The 22,666-nt window shown below is 35.1% G+C and overlaps 1 protein-coding gene across 1 annotated transcript in view; it reads left to right on the forward strand.

Moving 5' to 3' along the window:
* Positions 1 to 22,666, forward strand: part of ATRNL1 (attractin like 1) — a 428,986-nt gene that overhangs the window by 122,286 nt on the left and 284,034 nt on the right. The window contains exon 22 of the mRNA XM_014310189.2: positions 9,356 to 9,449. Coding sequence (XP_014165664.1) covers positions 9,356 to 9,449 — 94 coding nt within the window. The remainder of the gene's footprint in view (positions 1 to 9,355; positions 9,450 to 22,666) is intronic.

Consider the following 22,666-nt stretch of genomic DNA (forward strand, 5'->3'; position numbering starts at 1 on the left):
TTTTTCTGCTTAGCTGTTTTAATGTCTAGCATGTAGGGAATTGTATTTGTGGACTTCACTGGTGCAAGATCACACATTTGGCATTCCATCATTAGCTGTCTAAAATTTACAGGAAACTGTGTATTAGGTTAACTATTGTATTCCAGAAGCCCTCTTTTCACAGTGACTAAATATGAAATTAAAAAATTACAAGTATCTTTTAGTCCAGACACTTCCAGGTTAGTCACAGAAAAAAAAGGATTTTCAGTGGATTGGATGCTTATGACACAAGACCACAGGAGCTTATGTGAATAAAGACATTTTATATAAAAACAGGTAAATGTTGGAAGTTGGTGGAAGAAAGAGTATAGTGTGCTCTGTACTGTCTTCAGGTACTATAATATGGAACTAAATTTAAAAAAAACCTGTTTGCTTGTACCTTGGTTTATAAGAAACAGTGTGTCACAAGTTCACAGCAAAACTCTGTGATAAGAAGCTATAATTTAAGATTAATCAGACAAAGAAAATCTCACATGCTAAATTCCAGCAAATAACATTATTCCGTTCATGCCGTACAAACAAAATATCAGAAGGCTTTGACGAATGGACTGTCAAGAAATCCCATTTTGCAGTAGTAGTGGTATTTTGTTTTGTTTTCCCTAATTTGTTTTTTACCATTCAGCATTGAATAGAGATGACACCAGTTCCTTGGTTTTTCAAAATAAAATACCTTATCATAGAATAAAAGTGTTTAGTATTAACTAAAATACTGGAATTTGCTTTTAGTAGAAGGAAAAGGGCTTCTTGGTTCATATGAAACACAAAGAAAAGGGATTCTAGCACAATAATCTATTCAAGAAAAGCCTCATGTTGCTTTATGCAGATTTTGAGCAGTCAGAATAAACACTTTTAAGAAGACCTTTTTCCCCAAAGGTGATTTGAAAATTTATTTTCCTTCCTTTAATGAATGCTGTTTATTGAACAGTATCCAAGATAGTCTGAACGCTGAGTGAAGCCTGGTTTTGGGCTTAGTTATGAATTTAAATTAGGTTCACTTCAATCAGAATGTATTCAAAATCAGTCCTGTGCTACTAAACCACAAATGGATTGCCATAGGAAAAACTTTGTTGAGGAACTTGGAAAAAGACATCTTTAAAAAGTACTGTTCCATTTTTTTTGACTGCCAAGCAAAATGTGCTAAGCCAGCTTCTCAATATGCTGTTGATTTTTGTGTACACAGATAATTTTCTTTTTGATTTTTTTTGTAGATTAGAGCTATATTATAAAGTATGATTTCTAGCACAATTAATTGTAAGTTCAAACAAAAAACTCAAATTAAAATTAGGAAACTTTTTATAGATACATTTGTATTCCATAACCTACTTAGAATAATGTTAAGTGAAGGACCTGGAGTTACACTTCAGGGAAAGTACCGTTGTCAAGTATCAATAGAGATTCAGATGGTCATAATTTTATGAGAGGAAAAAAGAAGAAAACTGTTGAATGTAGCATGATTAACCTCCAGAGAGAGATTATTTGTGTGGCTGTGGGATTTCAAAAGGTTTTGACAGGATGCCCATTCAACGTTTAACATTTTGGATGTTTATCCTTGGCTGCATACAGAAGATTTTTATAAACTTTCTGTCAAGTACAACTGTTTTAAGCTACCTCTTCTTTCTCCAAATCTGCCTTTACTTCCTAAACCAGGATGTGTGTTCTCATTGCAGAATTATGTGATTTTAGGAGCAGTCAGCATGGCAAAGAACTGGTTCAAGCATCACCATAGGATTGCTGTTGGAATGGTTGGTTGTGGAGAACCACTGACTTTCTTTTCTTGCTGAAGAAAGTTTTCTTTCCATCCTGAACAATCACAGTGTAATTGTTTAGTTAAATCACTAGTAACCAATTTTTTCAACTACACTTTTGTTCCTTAAGCCTGATGGCTACACTAGGCTGCTTTATGTAACTTCTCCATCCAGCAAAATTAATTCTAATTTACTCAAGTGGAGTGGGAGCAAGGCAGCTTTTTTAAAAGAAGAAAAGAAAAATGAAAAGACCTCAATTTAAACTGTTCCTGAGGTCTACTATGCAACAAAAATATCTGAAATAGTAAAAAGTATAAGAACAACTTGTGCTATCTTAATCTATGTAAGTAGCAGGCATTTTGTGCTTGTTCAGCATCTTATCCTGAGAACTTTGAATTCAGGCATCCTTTAATTGATCACCACTTATAGCTTTTACAGATATTGAAGAGATACAGCAGTTTGATTTGTATTATATTCCTTTATCTCTGTGCTTATTTAATCTACTTGCTATGATTAATGACAATTCTCTTCCTCTCACTGATGTTAGTGATCCAGTCCTCCTGCATGCTCTTGTGGAGCACAGTTTCTGACAATGATGAACCAGTTGCTCTGCATTCTTATTTTTGTGGGGTTTTTTTCAGGTTTACATGCTATAAATTTATTTTATGTGGTAAGAAATACTTATAAAACGTATTTCTGATGTGCTGTCTGAGCTTTGTATCAGTATGTTCACCTTCCTAATGAAATGTGTAAATCCATTGGTTTCCAAATGATGTTCCCAGAGGAGATAGACAGGACATGATTTAGAAACTTTCAGCTGTCTAGAAATGTACTGATTTTGTCAGCCTCTGATAAACAAACATATTTTACCCTGTATTGAAGGTGATGTCAAGAGCTCACGCAGATGCTGTGTCTGGCTCAGGGGGCACTGGGGGCAAGCAGCTGCAAGGTGAAGATGACATTTTCTTAAATCACTGTTACTTGATCCTCAAATAAGCCTTTGACTAAAGCCAGTCTTCTCATCCCAAATGCAATAGAAAAAGCAGGAATTTTGCTTGTTTCTAATTTCTGCATCTCCCCTTCTACATGTGTTTTGGATTGAAATGGTCACCCCTTTCCCTAAGGGGGCTTGGGACCCCCCATAGCTGGTGAGAAAACAGATTTTGAGGCATTGTACAGCTCATTCCTCAACTGATCAAATGAAGATCCTCAAAAAAACTTGTAATGGCATTTCAGTTTGATTGCAGTTGATTCTGTCTTCATTTTCTGAGTGCTAAATGAAATACATTATAATGCCAGACCACATTAGTTATTTAGGGGAAAAAAAAGCCTCCCTTGCAATGGAATACATTAAAAATCAGTTGTATTTTGCACGTCCTAATGGCTAAGGGAGGGAAATGATTTGCTGACTTCTTTACATTTTGTGGCATTTTTGCTTGTTAAATTGTAGAAATCATTTCTTTTCTTTGGGCTTTTACTCTGAGTGACCAAATGCACACAAATAGTTGCAATCACCAGTTGTTGACTTCAGATGTTTTTCACCTTAGATTGGAATTTTTCTTACCTTTAGGGCTGCTATGAATAACACTTGAATGCTTTTAAATACTTTTGCATTTCATACTGCCTTATAATAATCTTCCTAATTGTTTTTGTTATAACTTCCAAAGTGTTCTCTTTAGAGAGAATGGGAGGAAAACTAACAGCCTTTTGATGAAAGGAGCATTTTGACCAAAATTTCCAAAATAGTACAGAAGCTGCTGTCTTAAGAAAATTTAAAAAGACATAATAGCAACAAAAACTTCAATAATAATAATAATAATAATAGTAGGTACTGGGCCTTTTATTGCTGAAAAGTCTTAAACACATCTCAGTATGGACGTTAGGCCATGAAGGTACCCAAAATCTTCACTTTATGTTTTTGCTTTGCAAATAACTATCAAGACTCACTGTTTTACTTTAAAGCTGGTAAAAGTTTGTCTGTCAGATCTGAAATTACTTCCTTTTAAAATAATTCTAGTTTCCTCTTGTGTTTTTACGTGAGAAATCTGTTCACAGCTGAGGAAAACTAAGAATAATTTAAGAAATAATATTTTGAATCTTGTGAAAGGTCTCTATAAATACTTGGATACATAAAGAAACTGTCACATGCATCAGATATAGAGTTCAGTTTTCAGATGAACTCTTAAAATCTGTAGGTTAGCCCAGTCTAAATTTGTAGGCAATTTAGTTTTTGGTAACTAATGTTAAAATTATGTTTAGAAATGAGATGAATGAGTGGAAAGAATGAAAAGGAAACTGATGAGTATGACATGTTAAACTTATCTCCAAATAAAGTAGTATTAATAATTTCACTTGGAATTTTTCATATTTCCATGTTCAAAGCTAGTGTAAAAGTTTCAGGTTTTCAAACAGATTAATATGGAAGACATGAAATTGCTGCTACTGTATTTTGTGAGTTCATGTGACAACGTTTTTGTTCAGCATGTTTTTTGGTAGAAAATGCATTTTATTCCAACATCAAGCTGTAAAAATTCTGTATAGTGGCTCAGTATTGGCATGAGAGATTCAGGCACAGCATTACTCTTGTTAATTGTTTAAGGTTCTGCTCAGTTCCTAACAAGAAAAAAGATCCTGTCTTTCTTTCAGTGTTAATCTTGTGTGTTGCATTTTCATTATCTACTTGTATAAAGCAAAATTATGGTTTTCCAAGCTGTCTTTATACTGTTAGTTGCTGATGATTAAAGACAGCTTTACTGTGATTGCTCGAGAGGTATTTATTACAAATAAACAAAAGAAATCAGTTCACTTTTCAGGATGAATGCTTCAAACAGAAGGAATAATGAAATAGAAACACTGCAGGGCTATTTTACCAGAGCAAAAATGGCTAAAGAACAAATACAAGCCTTTAATTGCTGAAGGTTGTCTTTAAGTTGAACCAAACTAAATTTTGATTTCTGCCACAGATAATCAGTCTGTTTGTTGTTTCTGGGTTTATTAGGATAAATATCCAACTTCTGGAATGTATGTTTAGTCCTGAAAGCTAAGAGGGTGGCACCTGTGATTTCCAGATTATTGACTGTTGCTTTTCAGAAAAAAATAATTGCCTTACCAGTGGTCACATGATCTCAGTAGTGTTAGTTCAAGGTTGAGTGAAATTGTCTGTGTTTTAGTGTGACTGTAAGTTCCATATCTGAGTGACAGGAGTCCAGAATATTTGTCTATTCTGTTTACCTTTTCTCTCTGTCTCACAGTCCTTAGCACTGTGTTAGTACACCTGTGTTTTTTTCTTTTTGTGCTGTTAGGTTACTTTAAAAATAAATTAATTTGAGACCAAAGAAACATAAATCACAAGGTAAAACAAGAAAAAGGAAAAGAACATTAGTTCTATATGTGTTAATTATTCTATTAAGACTGATTTATTTTGGAGGATAATCATGTCGCTGTAAAATGACAATTCCATTTCTGGTGCACAGCAGTATGTTCTAATAGCATCTTTTTGCTTTTTCTTTTTTTTTTTTGGTACTCCTGGTTTTGGTGGTCATTGCCTTCACAGCAGTTCTTCAGTTCTTTAGCCTCATTTTAATACTGCTTGGTGATATTGCAGAAGTGTTATTGGGCACATCTTTTTGCTTTTACATTTCCTGTCTCAAAGTCTGAGTGGATGTATTTCCTATAAAAGCAATTGTTGAATGGGAAAAGGGTATTAGGGGCTTCTTGCTAAATACACATTTCTAGAGAATTAAATGACTAGACAGTTTTGCAATATTCCTAATGTAGAAAATAATCTCTGTAGGGCAGTTGCCATATGAGTAGACTAATAGATTACGTAGGTGAACATTTACAGGGAAACCGAGCATTAAAATTTTGGATCTAATACAAGTTTATACTTGCTATTTCTTACTTAGCCTAATCTACAAGAAATGCTGTATTTCATTTTCTTTTGATTTAACTTATGCCTTGAATGTTAGCAAAATTAACAAAGTAGCACATCTCAATATTTAAAGGCGTTGTCATAGCTTTCCTTTAAAAAACATCAGCAAGGTGTCTTATGGTAATTATCCACGTGCAGCTCTGGTTTAGCAACCTTTCATGTAAGCAAACATATTTACTTAAATCACCATCTGTAGTGAGCTCCATTTGAGAGCAAAAATGCTCTTGCAGCTGTATGTTGGAGATGGGGGCTAAGCAATAGGTTTTTAAATTCAATTGTTTAAAATGCACGCTGCGTGGAAATAGTGATGGGTATTCTTTTGTTGTCAGCAAGAACATTTATATGCTGAGCTGGCAGCTTGGAATCAATCATACAGTGGATTTATTATTTAATAAATTCTATAGGGTTGTGATTTTGCAGCATGGATTTGCTCTACTGGATTATATTGTTTTCATATAATCTTTCTGTTCCACTTAGAATCTGCATGTTGTACAAAAGAGTATTTTGAGCTGCTATTTCACTAAAAATAGAGTAGATATTGCAAGGGTGAGGTTTTTTCTTGTTGTTTTTAAAGCTCTAATGTCATAATTTCACTTATTATGTTAAGAATAACAAAAAAAAGGTTTAAATTCTATCTTTTAAATAGATTTTATTGTGAGCCATAGATTATTTATTTTAAATATTTAATTCTTAGTAAAAAAGCATGGTAATCAAGTATTTAAAATAACTGTTTAAACAAAAGCAGGCGTGCATGATATAAACCCAAGTAGGAGATGAATGCACAAAATTATTATGGGAAGACTTGAGGTTGTCTGAACTCACTATTTCTGTCCAAAGGTGCAGCAAGAAGTACACAGAATCATGGAACCATTTAGTTTGAGAAAAACCTCTAAGCTCACCCAGTCCAACCATTACCCCAGCAGTGCCAAGCCCATCACCAACCCCCATCCCCAGGTGCCACATCTACACATCTCAAATCCCTCCAGGAACAGTGAATTCTCCACTTCCCTGGGCAGCCTGTTCCAGTTCTTGATACCCCTTTGAGCGAATAAACTCAAGTGTTGGCCTCAGAAAAGTATGGCAAATATAAATTTAATCTCTTTTCCTGATTTCTGCCAGCTGACAATGATTGGTATAAAATACGATTTTAAAACTGATCCCAAGACTTGGTCTATTTCAAGTAGCAGTAGGCTGGGAAAGATCCTACCTTAGCTGCAGTTTTAACTGTTGGCTATATTATTATCCCAATAGAAACTATTCACTGAGAGTGGTTAAGCAGAGAGAAACAAATAGAAAATATTAAAGAATATATATATAGAGGAGTACGGAAACATTGGGGTAATGGAAGAATGTCAGTCTTCTTCTAAGTGTTCTACAATATTGTCCTGCTCTGCTATTGCATTTCTTTGATCACATGCACTCACATTTCCTTCAGCAGGCTATATGAATTTCTTTTGGGTTACTCCCACAAAGAGATCCACAGATTGGTAGGAATCCATTTTTCATCACACACTTGCAAACCCCAGATAATTAACTGCATATAAAAAGCATATTAAAATATGCTTTCATTGCTGTGAAATGGATTTTTTTCTAGATTTAAAAAGTATAAATGCAAAGGTGTTGTCTTTTTCCATGGTATTATCCAGGAACAGTGAGGTTAATAGGAACTTGCTGAATGAGAGTAATAAATGTTCACTGGAGTACTGCTGCTATATAATCACTTATGTTTTCCACTTCCACATTTGTGATCTACTTCCTATTAAATGAGCAATAATTGTGGGAGCAATCAGTTAAGGTTAGTTTGCAATAGCTTTTATATTTGTCGAAACACTGACAGCTTTTGGAATGTGCTTCAGAATTTACCCTTTTATCTCCTTTATAACTTTTGTGCTGTCTTGTAATGGAGCATCACTGTTAAGAGTACTTAATTATAAGCAGAATAAGATACTAAAAATATATTCCTGTGTTTTTCACTGAAAACATTGCAAAGACTTATACATTAAAATTAACTTTTGTGGAGAGGCTTTTCCAGCTTAAAGTGCCTAAATAATAATTCTATAAATGTAGAGTGGAAAACATGAATGGATTTGGGAAAACGTAACTGATAATGTAGTGGCAGCACTTCAACGAACATTTAATGTAGAGTGTCAAGAGGAGAGCAGAATTACAGCATGTAGGATTTTGTGGTAACTTCAGGTATTTTTCAGAAGTGTTGTGTTATGAAACAGAGAAAAACAACACACATCAGTATGTGCTGCAAAGAAATTTCTGGTGTTTCTTGCAGACAGATTGAATGCCTGGCACCTTCTTAGTAAGAATTCTTCCTTAAGTTCAGCTGGCTATTTAATGAGCCCTCTGAGGGCTGAACAAACCATTGGAGTCCTGAAATGGACATATTACTTCAATAATAACTCAGATTTAATTAGGTTTTTACTTTGTCTAGTACCTTTTTCTCTATTTGTCTTAAGCTGTGGCAGAGAGGTGAGACTGTGTATGTGATGGGACACTGTCAAAGAAGGATTTATTGTGTGTTATTCCTTATCAGTATAAGGGAAGTTTAAAACTCAGTCTGTGATAGGAATTCAATATGAGATTATAAAATAGAGAATAAACTTTTATCTTATACAGGTCACCACTTGGTACCATATCTGTTCCCAAGCAGGACCTCATATATTAAATCCTTTATCTTAGTCATAATTAAAACTTCAGAGAAAGCCTAATGTGAACATCATGGTAGGTTCAGAGTTACTCTGGATTAAAGAAGGACTTTGGGTGTGGTGTGAATATTAGCAGGGAGTCATTCCATTGATGTGGGGATGTATTGGCATATTTACCAGGGAGAGATTAGTAAATTCGGTACACTTGGTTAGGAATTAAAAATAACTGCCTAAACAAGATAGTAATTCAAATAAACATGGAAAGGAAAAGGAAGAAGAGAGCTCAAGAACTGGGAATAGGAAAATGTTTTTGAGGTGAGAATCTATCAGGCAGCAAGAGTGGCAGTGAGCAGACCACTGTGGAGAGAATGTCTTTGGCCCTAAAGTGGAGTGGAGGGGTGATGTTGTTCCTGTGATTCTCCTTCAGTTCAGACTCCAGAGGCTTTTTCCTGCTTCTAGAAAACTCTTCTTGTGGACTATACCTGTAGTGTTTGCTCTGCCTTTGTTCAAATGGTTTCTGAGATTTCTTTTTGCTCACTTTTGTCAATAGCAAGAGTTCCAATTATATTAGATCTTTGGCCAAACATCTCCAATAATACTTTCATTAGACATTTCAAACTAAATGGATTTTGTCATTGGTCAGGATTTCACCCTGTGTAGCAAAGATGAATTGTGAATAATTTTCTGTATTGCACATTGAAATGGTAGGTTTTAATTGCTTTTCTCAAACTGCTGTTACTTAAAGTGTGGAGGACAGCCTCTAGTGACACAGGAATAGTTTTTAACTCTGCAGAAAATAAAGTAAGTGATATGCTAGTGAATTTTTCTGAAGAATATTATAATTGAAGTAGTACTAGATATATATTTCAATACAGCTTGTAGGAAATGTGTTTGGGATGAAGTATTCAAATCCGTGAATATTCACTTAATTATCAAATTAAGTATGAGTGAGGAAATCTCATTTTTCCTTTTTGGTTTTACAGCTTGCACATGCAGTGGACATGCAAATATCTGTCATATGCAAACAGGAAAATGCTTCTGCACAACGAAGGGAATCAAAGGAGACCAGTGTCAACTGTGAGTACAATTAAATGTAGCCTAAAGTTATTGCAATCCTTGATTAGTGAATAATCACTACTTTTCCCATTTCATATCATTGTTCTGGTACTGGTTTTTGTGATTGACCTGCTAATGTTTTAGTGGTGGATATAGTGTTCCCTACATTTCTCAGGAAATTTTACTCTTAGACTTTAGAATTACGTCACAAATTTTAGTAATGTTTTGAGGGTACTGAAGACTTTTAAAAAATCCATTTTTTTTCCAAGAACAAACTTGAATTACTTCTATTTGTCTTCCCTTTTCTTAAGTTTTTAAAACATTAGTGTAAAGAAAAAAAATACATATGAGTTGGTAATTACATTCACTACTTTTGTCACTTATTTTGATGGGAATCTACAGTGATTCTAGGATTTTGGAACCTTACTAAGGTGTTTTAGACATTTTCCCACATCATAAAATCAAGACCATAGGAACGTGTCGACCTGTCGTGGAAAGTACTCTTTTTTTATGGACTGGAATAGCCTCTTTTATTTAGAGGAAGAGTTTGCACCTTCACAACAAACGGAGTCCTAAGAACAATCTAGAGCCGAAGTGGAGTAACTTATCCAATGGGAGAGATAGCACATTGAAGTTAATTGTGAATAGCCTTAAATTTACGATCTTTCTTTCAGTCTGTTCTATCAGGTACACCGTGTTATTTAATAGGAACTTTATTCATTTTGCAGTTATAATTATTTTAATAGTGTCCGGCAACAAACTTACCTTAGCAGTGTTGTTTGGAACCGGGGAGAAGGCACATGAATCCAGCTGACTCCTCCCCAGCAGGGAGAGCTGCCAGGAGCTTCTGCTCTGCCTGCCACAGGACACCCACTTACACCAGATTCGTGAATTTGTCTTCGATACACTCAGTGAACTGGCTTGGATCCTACCTATAACACTTTGCTTGATAAATTGTAAAGAAACAAAAATTCCTGATGCAGAGGATCTGTGTATATCCGTGAGAAAGAGCTGTGCTGGCAGCTCCCTCTGCTACCTCTGGGACTTTGTGTCCCGCTAATTGAAGACTCTCAGGATGAGATGGGAAATCAAGATTAGGACTAAGTGATGAAATTTTATCATGACAAAAGCTGGAATGATGATATCTTTAAACTCTGAATTAAGTCTTCACTGAGAAGTCTTTTTCCCCCTCTTTTTGTGCCCACACAATTAATCAGTTCTAGGTGTTAGTGAGTGATCTGATTATCAGCTACCAGCTCTGGACTTGAATTGATGCCATTCTGACTATACAAAGAACAAGAAGAAAAAGACAACATTTTCTCCTCTGTCCTTTATAACACCTGAACCACAGAAAACAGTTCCAGTGCTGAAAATGCCAGTTCATTACTGACTACCCTCCACATAAGGCACCCTTTTCAGGCCTTCACCCCAGCCTGTCTTTCCTGTATCTCTGTGGTTGTTGGTGTCCTTTGTCCTCTGTTTCATCACTGTTTATTCCACTCTTATTTGGAACTTTGTCTATCCTAAAAGGTTCTTTTATCCCACTTATGGGACTAGAAGAGAAAAGGTTTTCCTAGTTGTGAAAACCTCGTCAGAAGTTACAGCAATTCCACAAGACAGATGAAACAGAAATTTGAATTTTGACTTTTCAAGAGTAAACTTAAAATTGCTGTTTCAGACTGAAAATCTCTTTTTTAGTCACATGTAATGCATTCCTGTTCTGGATTCATACACAAATCAAAGGCTTGTCCAAGGCAATCTATGGTGTTTAAGCGTTTGATATTTTAAGTGTTGGTGAGTTTTTTGGCATGAAATAACATCTCTTGGGCTCATGGGTACTCAAGCAAATAACCACAGATTTTGAGTTGGAGGACATAAGTTAGAATGTGTCATTTTACTCTCGTTGTTTTGAGAGAGTGATCCACTCATGTATGGAAGTTTCAATCAAATGTTTTTTTATCTATTCCCTTAGAACATCAGGAGATGAAGAGCATTAAAAAATAACTTAAAAAAACCCCAATCACTAATGAGTCACCGAATGCAGTCCCATACTCATTCTAAACTTAATATGAAGAATATGAGCTTGATTTATTTTGTATTATGCTTAAAAAAATAGAAAACTATTTCCTCTTTAAAAATAATTTGTACACTCACAATCTCTCTTGAATGTATCATAAGACAGTCATTATCTAGAAGCTAAGGAGAAACTAAAATCAGCTCAATGCTTTCCTTGTATTTATTACTTTATTATATTCTGTATAAATAATCTGAAGCTTGATTCAAAGGGGGAATACTGCTCTCCATTGCTCTGGATGAATGTTTTGGGGTTATTTTGCTACTGACTAGTTAGGCTAAAACCCTACAACTCAGCAGCAACCTACAACCTGGTGGTTTGCTAAAATAAGTATTTCAGTGAAAATTCCAAATTCTGGCTGATCAGTGAGAAAGACAGATTGATATTTCTGTCAAGAATCCTATTGATTTAGAAGTCATAGCTGCAGGGCTCTGTTGTGTACACACCATGCCTTGTGGGCAGAGGTTTTATGAAATCTGGGAAAGTTTACAATACTTCTATTTTTCTTTTATTTTTCCCTGCCTACTTTGTCAACTCTGTACTTTCATGTAACATCTTATTTATTTTATTTTTATTTGTGTATTTTTTTTAGCATACCTATCTCTCAGTTGCATTAATTTCTTGATTGTGCTGTTGGATGGCATGCAGCACAGTGCCATTTGAAATTAAAAGTAATATTGTAAAGCAGCTTGGAGCACACATTTGCATTCTGTTTTACAATGTTTCTTAAATAACCATATATGATCATGGTCATATGATCATTTCACATGATCACATGATCACATATTTGTCAAATGTGAATGTTTTTGTTTCTGTTAAGTTGGTCGTTTCAGTTGGTAAAAATTTTTAGTAATCTTCTGATCATGAGGAAATTGTTGTAATGGTTGGATTATTCTAAGTAACTAGACTGTAAACATTAAATCCAGTTACAAATAAAAATACTTCATTTCTTGTTTTTCCCCTTAATATTTTGAAAATGAAATATGCAATTGGTAGTAACAGGAAAATCAAAGTGACTTAAACCATATTTTAGGGGAAAATTATTGCTTCAAGGCAGTTGTTTTGTTTAATTTTCTCTAACATTTGATTTACTAACTGCTGATTTTATTTTCTCATAGAATTCTGTTGACAGAGGTTTTCAAAATTCCATATGTTTTGGTGTATCCATATGCAGGATTATGCACAGGGAACTTTTCAGGGAATAGGTTTGTGGTAATGTGCAGAATATGCTAAGGGGATGTTTCAAAGTTCAAATTTTGATACTAAATGAGAGAAATTTTGCTGGAGGCAAGGAAGAAAAATATGAAAATGATGGGATCAAGTGAGTAATTAAATAATTCTTTGAGAAGTTTCAGTAAATCTGGGTTGTTGCAAGTGAGCGCCTTGTGTCTGTAGCTTTTGTCATTCCCATGTAAGAACTGGGCTAAAATTGGGCTTCAAAACCTCTGTAAGGAAGCACTACTTGTTGGAAGGAAAGAACTGGGGGAAAAGTATTATTTGAAATCTCACATTTCATAGTATATTTTATATAGTTGTAAGAAGGATAAATTCAAGATTATAAAATATGTTGCTCATTTTAGTTCTAATAAATTTCCACACCATTAATTTCTTAGACATACCTCTTCTGTAAAAGTGGAAGAAATACTATTTTATTTATTAAAATATATGGTATATATTTGGTAAAAATATTTCCTGTATGTAAGCTTTAAATAGCTATTTAATAATGTAAGGATTTATGCATAAAAAATAAGCACTTATTGATAGTCTGCTGTACATAAGAATAAGATTTTAAAATATCCAGCCATACTCTTCTGTATAATTTCCCTCCACAGAATGGTACAATTCATCTTACAGGTAAAAAATATACTGGGTTAAGAGTCAAATTCACCATTCTGTTGATATCACTGCAGCTTTATTTGCGGATAGCAGAGTAAATCTTTCCCAATTATTTCCACACAGAGCTTCTTTTGCTGCTTTCCAGTAGGAGAAGAATTGGCAGCAATCATATAACAAATTCACTTGATTTGAACTTCCTTTATCAGAGACACACACACAAATCACAAAGCCAAATAGACAAAAAGGAATTCTTATTGCTGGAAATTTAATAAAAACCCCCTTATTCTATTGAGAAAGTGTCTTTTCCTGACTGAGGGTATAATCCATTTAATACTGGTTACCATGGTGGTTGGTTGTTTTCTAAAGTAAAGTTTAAAAGTATAATATTTAGTGGCTTAAATTACCACATGAGCAGCATTTTGGGGTTTTTTTCCTGATTTCAGCACTTTCCCCCCTATTTCTGTCATTTGATAATATTTCATCATTAGTTTAACGTGATTGTATTTGATAGGAGGTGTTTTCTACCTGTCCCTGCTGAGTCCAGTCCTTGATTTTTTAGTTTAAGAGGAAACTTTGACATGCTAATTCACGTTACTCCGTTTCCTATGATGTTTGGAGGAGAATAACAGCAAAATGTGTCATGTAGCTGCTGGTGAGTTTAGCAATGTTGGTGGGTTTAGCAACTGCCTCTCTTCTTATTTAAATGCCTGAAAATTTCAGCTTGCCTCTGTAAGGACAGGTTCATGCTCTCAGCTAGTTCTCACAGTGCTGGATCATTAGGTTTCTAAGGAGAACAATAAAATAAAACTCCTACTTCAACATTTATGAGTACATTTATGTTTTAAATGTACTCATTTTCTGCTCTACATGTAGTAATTATTGTCAGATCTTTCAAGGATTTGAGCGATTTTTTTTCTTTTAATTCATGTTTCTTGCATCAATCATTTTTTTCTTAAATTGCAGCTTTCATTTAAAAAATATGTCTAATATCAAAGCTTCAGGGCATGACCCAAATGCACCCTAATGGCTCAAACCCTCAGAAGGCACTTGAAACATTTGAGATCTAAAATTTGAAGAAAAGGAAAATATGGGTTTTGGCAGTATTGTATGTCACTCTTGGCCTTTCTGTTGATTTTTTTTTGTTCTGCTGTAGGCTCACTTTGTCTGCTTTGGTATATTCAGTATATTATATGTAAAGTTCATGAGGCTCTCTGGGATCTTGCAGAGTTGCAGGCTCTCTGTAAGTGAAACTACACTTTGTTAAGCATTGTTACATCCAAACATTACATTTTATTCAGGAAATTGTCCAGGTTTGCAGAAATAAAGAACGAGAGTTGGAATGTCATGTATCATTCCTAGAAGACAGTGCTCTCAGAGCAGAAGTGAGAATGGGGTGGTAGCTGAGGGAGAAGCTGCAAAGCACCTTGCAAAGAGCTTTGTACCTTGGGACTTCTTTGTGTTCTGTCCCTATGAAATATGCCTTTAATCTGTCTGAATTTAGTACTAATAGTCTGGAAAATGGGGAGCAGTTTGGGCATGAGAGTTTCTCTTTCATGAGAATGAAGTAATTTTGCTTTGGGTTCTAAGTTAGGATCTCCCAGAACTGGCTGTATGCACATATATAAAAATGACTTTTGGTTTGGCAAGTTCAACAGAGGAGAATCCTCTCACCACTGGGCTTTAGCTGTTTTCTAAGATACTTCATAGTCATTACTTCCTCTTCAGGCTACCTCCAAAAATGCTGTGCAGAGCAAAACAGGTATTTTTTTACAATTGTTCAAACACTCCTGGCTAAAGAAGGAATGCAAGCAGTGTCCTTGTCTCTTGTGCCCAATTTATGTTTGCATGTGTGCTGGATAGAGATTTAATTGATATCTTTTTGACTTCCTATTTGAAAAATATATGGTGCTGGATTTTCTTTCAAAAGAAGTGAATCTCTTTTTCTGAAGAATTGTTCCTCCAATGCCATGACTGTGTCATTCAGGGACTGGCATGTGAATAATCTGTTTTGCTCAGTGCAGGTTATATCAGTGAAGCAGTGGAACAGGGCAGGCTGCCCAAGCCTTTCACAGATCCCATGCCAGTGAGATCTGTTTTGAATTCCAGTGCTCAGGGTACATTTGTTGTAAGGCAAACCTCTTTATATAAAATGCTAGTGATTTTTGGTGCAAAGTGTCAATTGTCTAGGGATGTACAGTTAGGGCAATGCTTCTACGTGCTATTTTTATTAAAATATAATAGCACAGCTAAAAAGAACAGACAAGTTTGCATTTTCTTTATGTCTAAAATAGACTCATAAAGATTTAAAGCTTAATATAAGATGAAGACACTTAATTCTGCCTTTAATTAGTTAGGTACTGAGTTCAGACTGAAATGAAATTAGGAGTGGGAGTGATGCTGATGTTTACTCATACAGGGAAAAGAGAAATAAGCATAGACTGTGCCCCATGGAAGAGTTACTTGGGGCAAGAGAGAAAGGGAGGTTATGGCTGCCATAAAATTACTTTATTATTGAGTCTGATTTTTTCTGGCCCAGCAAAGTTGTAGCTTTAGTTTCTGTGCTTGTTTTTGGAATAGAGGAGGTCAGAGGGCTTTGTGGATTGGGCTGGCTTTACATCTTGCCTAGGGCTAGCTTTAAAGCAGAATTGCACATATCTGCATAGCCAGTGCTTTTTCTTAGTCTCAGACAGGGTCAGAATAGGTTGCAATGATTTACAATTTGAGGTTGCCTTTTTTAACCCCAGTTCAAGCAGTTGAAAATGATGGGGCTCTGCTGCATTGCATCTCTCAGGGTGTGCAATGGAGGCACCTGGGAATGCTGCTCTGTGGCCAGGACAGGGACCCAGTTAAGAGTTAGGAATACTGAATACCATCAGTTGCATAAGCCAGAACTCAGTATGAGCAGCTCTTGTGAAGAACCAGCCCCGTGGGAGAGGTGTTTGAAGTTACAGCATCTCCTGGCATTGCTGCTTTGAGAAAATGAAAAAGGAGACTGGAGAATTTCTTACAAGACAGCCAATAGAGCGTTTAAATTCCAGAAAACACTTGCAGGAGGCTGCCGACAATGAAGACAATCTTCTTTTCAACATGTGGCTCCACCAGGCATTTGTCTTTCCTCACCTACATGAACCAAATACTCCCAACAGTACAGTCTGTCCTTTCTGCCAGGTGTAGTGCTGGGGTCTCCACAAAACATAAATACATGCAGCTTGATTATCCTGGTCACCACCTCTGTTCACCATTAATATAATTATTCTGTTCTTTGGTGTTGCAGAGGTTGGATTATAAACTGTCATTGTTCATGGGAGCCGTAATTAATCTCACCATAATTAATTTCTCTCAATCAGAAATTGCCACGTGTAGGATAGGATCTGTGAATTACTCTGCAGGCAGGGGAGAGAAAGAACACAGATTTCCTGTACAGTATGAATTTGGTTTACCCTTCCTACTGCTTTGATTAAAGATAAGTAGTTCACTTTAGAGAAGGAAAAGAAAATAACTGATGGCTTTTCTGGCTACTCGTCCTGCTGTCATCAGAAAAAATCCGTCAGCTGAGTTGTGACTGACAAAACCAGATATTTCAGGGAGTTCTTTTAAAAAATTCTATTTTATACTGCTCTGTTGTAACTGATTAAATTCAATGTGTGCTGTGTTACAGTAACAACCCTCTACATCACTATTATTATTGCTGGCTACTGCTGCTGCAGTCAGCTTTGGACAATTAACTATGGAGCAGAAAGGAGGAAAGTGATATTTCCTTTGTGGAAGGCAAATATTTAAGGAGATTAAAAAAAATTGAGAATAAACAGTCCTACAAAACTTTATGGAGGACAAAACCTTTTCAAGGTGATCATCTTCCAGAAAACAAATGTTGCTGCTACAGTTTTATTATAGACTTGCTATGTAGCACAAAGAATTTGACATATTTTATTACTTTTGCCTTCATGACACATAAACACTGGTCAGTTTCAGTACATGTAAACGTTCCAGAAATCCATGTTCTCAGAGTTCTCAGTGTTCTCTTAATTTTTTAGTGGTTTTTTAGGGGATCTTGGCTGCTATAGAAGATACAGATCATATTTAAAATGGCTTATCAAAATGTTATGTATCATTATTGGTCCTTTGTGCTGGAAAAGAGCTGAGGAGGAAAACCAAAGGGCTCTGACATGTCCCCATCCATGCTGATCGTTGTAGCATCACAGACAGAGGCAGTTTGTCAATTCTGTGGAAAGAAGGGAAATAACTGAAGAAAAGAACTTACAGCAGTATTACTGTGTCCTTCAAGAAACCCTTTTATTAAAAAAAAAGAAAAAATTATTTTTGCTATATAATGCCATCAGTTTTCAGTTGTTTCATAGGCAAGTAAGTTCTTTTTTATTAGTTTTCAGTTTAGGGTAAGATCAATCAATCAATACTGATTGACTATTGGATTGCTACATCTGGAGATGTATTAATTGTTTGAACTTCTTTGTATAGCTTCCCCTTTCTCCTGTGGTTTCCACCAAGGATAAAATAGATGTTTAACCTTCTCTGGTAGAAGCATTTAAATATAGTCTAGTAAAAAAACTTCATTAAATTCTTTCCCTGAGTCACTCATGGTACCACTGTATTGAGTAAATAGTAAGATTTTTCTACAGTATTTTATTAGAGAGAAAGAAGAATTGGTTCGTTTCCCTTAACTGATTACCTGAACAAATGAGGTTTGGCTGGCTGAAGTTTAGAGAGAATGGAGTTATTTTGTAAAGAGAATTATGATTTAGTTACAGACATTGATTTCAATACACAAAACTGGTATTTCATTATCTGCTGCTAGACTTTAAGTACTCAGTAATGGAAACTCCACTTGTGAGAATAAACAGTAAAAATTGTTGTGGGCCACAGATAGATTGAGTTTTGAGACAGATGATGTGGTTTCTTCTCATTTGAAAGTGGGCTGTAAAGTTGAGATGATTTCAAAGGAACCCCAGCTGTTTCTGAAAATAGTATATTGTGCATGTTCATGCAAATTCTGACCTTTTTTGAGATTTGTGACAGGAAAGATTCTATGGTTAGCTTATTAAATAGTATTGCCTGTCCCCCAAAACTGACCTTTTCCATTTTTGTTGGGTTTGCTTTTTTTTTTTTTGTTTTAAATGAAGTTGTAACTTTCTGAAATGCTACCAATTAGTGAGGCACGAAGCATGAGTTCTTAGTAAATGATGAATAGCACTTATGCCTTTTAAATGACTGAAAATATTTTTTTCTCTTTTAATTTAAGGAAAAATCCTTTTAGATAGAAATGAGTAATTATTTGACCTGATCTATACTTAATATGTTTGAATATTATTAATATCCATCATTTTCTGAGATACTTGATTGAATGTAGTCTGAACTTTATTAAAATGGATTTTTTTGAAAGCTATAAAATAACTTTGTAATTAAATCCAGTGGGAAGTATATATATAGCAATTTCTTCAGAATAGTTTTCTCTTGAATTATCAGGACACTATGCAAATAAAATAAAGCATTAGGATATTGCCTGTCAAAATAACTATTTCCCTTACTATTTCAAATAGTGTGGAAAATTCAAAATATATATGAAATGGGAGGTGAGTTGGAATTTAACCAACACTGTATTTCTCTCCTGAGTAGAACTGATATAACAAAGTCCTCTTGCACTCCAGGCTTTCCTTTTTTAGCTGGGCAGAGAAAGTGTGCAAGGAGAATTTACGCTGAAAATAGTTTTTCAATAGAATCTGTATTAAATTAGGCATTAAAAAAAACAGGTTGAATGATTTGAGGGTGATACTGATTTTATTGATAGTTAACTGAAAATACTGGCTATTGTAAAGATGTTTTCTGTTGAAAACCAGGTTTGAAATAGAGTGAGTGTTGAGTGGCTTTAAAATGGTCGTGTTGCTATTGCTGCTTATTGCAGCCAATTGATGATGGAATTTTGGTGAGGACTGAGCAAAGGCTGAAGGGACTTTCTGTGTCTGCTGTCAGGGCTTGTGCTATCCAAGTCAATACATCGTGGAGGATATGGTTTTTATTTGAAGGAAAAGCAGTTTTCTAAGGTAGATCCATTCAAAATACTCATGGTTTCCTTATTTTCAGTGCACAAGTTCAATGTGTATAGTAATCCAAACATTTGATTCTTTTTAAATTGTGAGTTTAAAAATACAGGCTTTTTGAATCTCAAATTTTTCTCAGTAGATCTACAATTCTCGTGATTTTTCAAAGCTGCTGAAAATCTCTTAATTATTCTCAGTTCTTAACTCTCAGATAAAATACCCATTGTGCAGCATAGATCTGGGCTTATAATGCACACCTGATAGGCCATTAGTATGGTAATTAGTAATTGGTACAAGAGTTGTTAAAGTTGAAATAGACATCTGGTTTAATCAATTTGTCATTAAGGAAGTGCAAGTGTAGAGGTAGTAATGGGAAAGGAAAATACCAGTGTGAGAGCTCAGAGCTCTCTCTGAGCTATCAATACAAAGCTAAGTTTGAAATTGGAATAATGCCTCTTTCTCTTGCTTGATATGGATTGCTCAGTGCTCAAGCTGCCCAAAATACCATGCCCTGTTTATATTTTAAAATCTATTTTCAAAACCTTACAAATAACTAAAAGAAATGAAGCTACATTGTGATGAAAACTCATTGATAGATATATCCATCAACTTCAGCTTGTGATATTCATATATTTTTATTTACTGAGAAAGGGAAGAAAAGAATTTTTTATAGAGCAATAAGGAAAGGCTAGGTCAGGTGAGTACTACAGACGCTATTTGATAAAAATCTCCTGGTGATGGAAAGATTGCTTTTCTTTTCCTCTTATGGTCTCTAATAGATGAAATATGCATCTTCCTACTGCCATTTTCATTTTCTGTTTCCTCTTTCAGCCAATTGCATACCTTTACATTTAGATGAAAATTTAGCTGGAATGGTTTTATTTCTGGTTTCAATTTTTGTTTCAAAGTTAAGACATTGTTGCCAGTTATTAGTTTTAAATTGCTTCAGTAGTTGCCAAGAGTATTAAAAGAATGCCCACAAAAGATGAAAGCTATGCGCAGAGAGAACTAAGAAATGTGTTTTGGTATTAAGACATGGGAGCGAGAAATGTATTAGTCCTCTTTTTTTTTTTTTCCCTGATAATTATGTAGACTGTGCACATCAATTACACAGTGCTAAATTGTGCTTAAGGAGTCCTCACCCTGAGGAGCCTGCCAGAAAACTTGCATTCTGCTGCAGCTGCATGTGCAGACATCTGGCAGTCAAGCAGGTTTTCTTATCTATTGAATCTTCTTTCCATCCCAACCCTGTCTGTGCCCTTCCTGCAGGAGAGCCCATGTTCTCCTGCTTCCCCATGGCCCAAGTACAGTGCTGCTACAGAGGCTTTCTGTGCCACTCCTGCATTAATGATGGGTTACTGAAATGAAATAAAAATTCCATTCTTGGAATGGTTGGGTAGATAAGGGGACTGCATACAACATTTTAGAGTTGCTTGGAAAGCTGTAGGTATCTGAGTTGTGCTCTAACAATTAACATAATGAAGAACAGGAGGCTCTGAAAACCATGCTTCTTCAGAAGTGTGGTTGAAGTCCTTTATTTGGTCACTGAAATCTATTGTGATTCCCTGTACTGATATTCTTCCTTGCTGCAGCTTTGTCTATTTAAGAGGAATATTATTTTCACTCCTTTTTAAAAATTGGGAGGTGGACTGCCTGGGATAGTGAATTCTGCAGGCAGAACATATATAAGCACATGTGCCTACATAAACATCCTTTTTTCTTTGCCTTCATTGTTAGCCTGCATTATCATGTGAATGCCATGGAATAATGTAAACTTGAAAAGACAGCAAGTTACAATAAACATTACTGAAAAATACATGTAATATTTTACCTTTTATAAGGTAAACTCACAACATTTGATACAAAAAGTAAATTCTCCATCACAGGAAGGTATTTACAGGGAATGATAACTGATAAGGCAAGAAGAAATAACAGAGGAGCAATTCTATCACCAGCTGAAAGATAATAATGTCTTAATATTAGAAATACTCCCTTGTTCTTTTCTTCTTCTGTGCTGAGTAATCACCACTAGAAAGTATAAAATATAAATTAAGCTGCACAACCTTTGCATGTTTTGAGCTTTCAATTTTTTTTTTCTTGAGGACGTATTGAAAAATAAGTGGTATTTATCAGCTGACTAGATAATGGGGCTGGGGAGCTTGATTACAAGGCCAGAAATCAATCCAAGAACCTGATGATATGCTAAACTTCAGCAGTGGAGCCTGAGTGGCTTAGATTATCACTTCAGAAGGATTGACTTAAAGATTTAGTTCTCCATCTCTATCTATTATTTCTATATTACAAAAATGGATTTTTTCAGCAATTTAAGAAAAGAACAAAGTACTAGAAGGCTGAGTAAAAACTTAGCTAGGAAAGCTGTTTTAAATACTGTCAGGAGTCTGATTTAGAATCAAAGCAAACTTATAATCACATTTGAAAATTTGATCTGCCACAAAAGTTTTTTTCTCAGTGTTGCACAGAGCAAAGATAAATTTAGGAATACTGGATTACAGCAGGAGACCAAAGTGAGAGCAGCAAGATTGGCAAACCAACATACAGAATGTGTCAAAAAGGGCTCGTTGTCCTGCAAGAAAGGAGTTTTGGGCTGCTCACAGAGAAGTGATAAGAATTAAAGGGTAAAGGAACAGTCAGGCTGTAAGAGATTTAATAAATCAGATTTCATAAAGAAGACTTAAAATAAAATATTTGTCCTGGAAATGAGTTCTTACAAGATCCGTAAGGAGATAAGGGCAGCAATTACTTTCTAACAGCTGCTACAAAATCGCATCTTGTTCTTTAGGTCATTTTATCCTCTCTTACGTAGAATCTTGATTTAATCACAGATTTGGGCCCTGATTCAGATAAATATTTTAATACATGATAACACCTTGTTGCTTAGGTTTAAGAAGGGATATTCACTTGGTTTGGTGAGAATTTGGAACATATGGTTTACTTTTGTTTCCCCTGCTCTTGGGAGGCTAATTGTAAATTGTATGGAATAGCAGCTGGAGTTTCACAAAACAAGTCCACAAAGTTTTTTTCACTCCTAATACTTTGCTTCTTTTCATTCATTCATTTTCCTTCATTATGGTTTTAGGTGTTTTCTGTGCTTCGTAAATAAAAGGGTTTTTTTAATGAGGAAAGGTAAAGTTGAAGGTGACAAATGGTGATTGTAAGAAATGAAAAATGAATAAATCATTTCACATGTTGAACAGAAGGATTGCCTCCTCTATAGTTATGAATAAAAGAGGTACCAGCACATCTAAACTGATGAA

This window comes from Geospiza fortis, unplaced genomic scaffold (assembly GCF_000277835.1).
Source record: "Geospiza fortis unplaced genomic scaffold, GeoFor_1.0 scaffold1303, whole genome shotgun sequence".
Classification (NCBI taxonomy): domain Eukaryota; kingdom Metazoa; phylum Chordata; class Aves; order Passeriformes; family Thraupidae; genus Geospiza; species Geospiza fortis.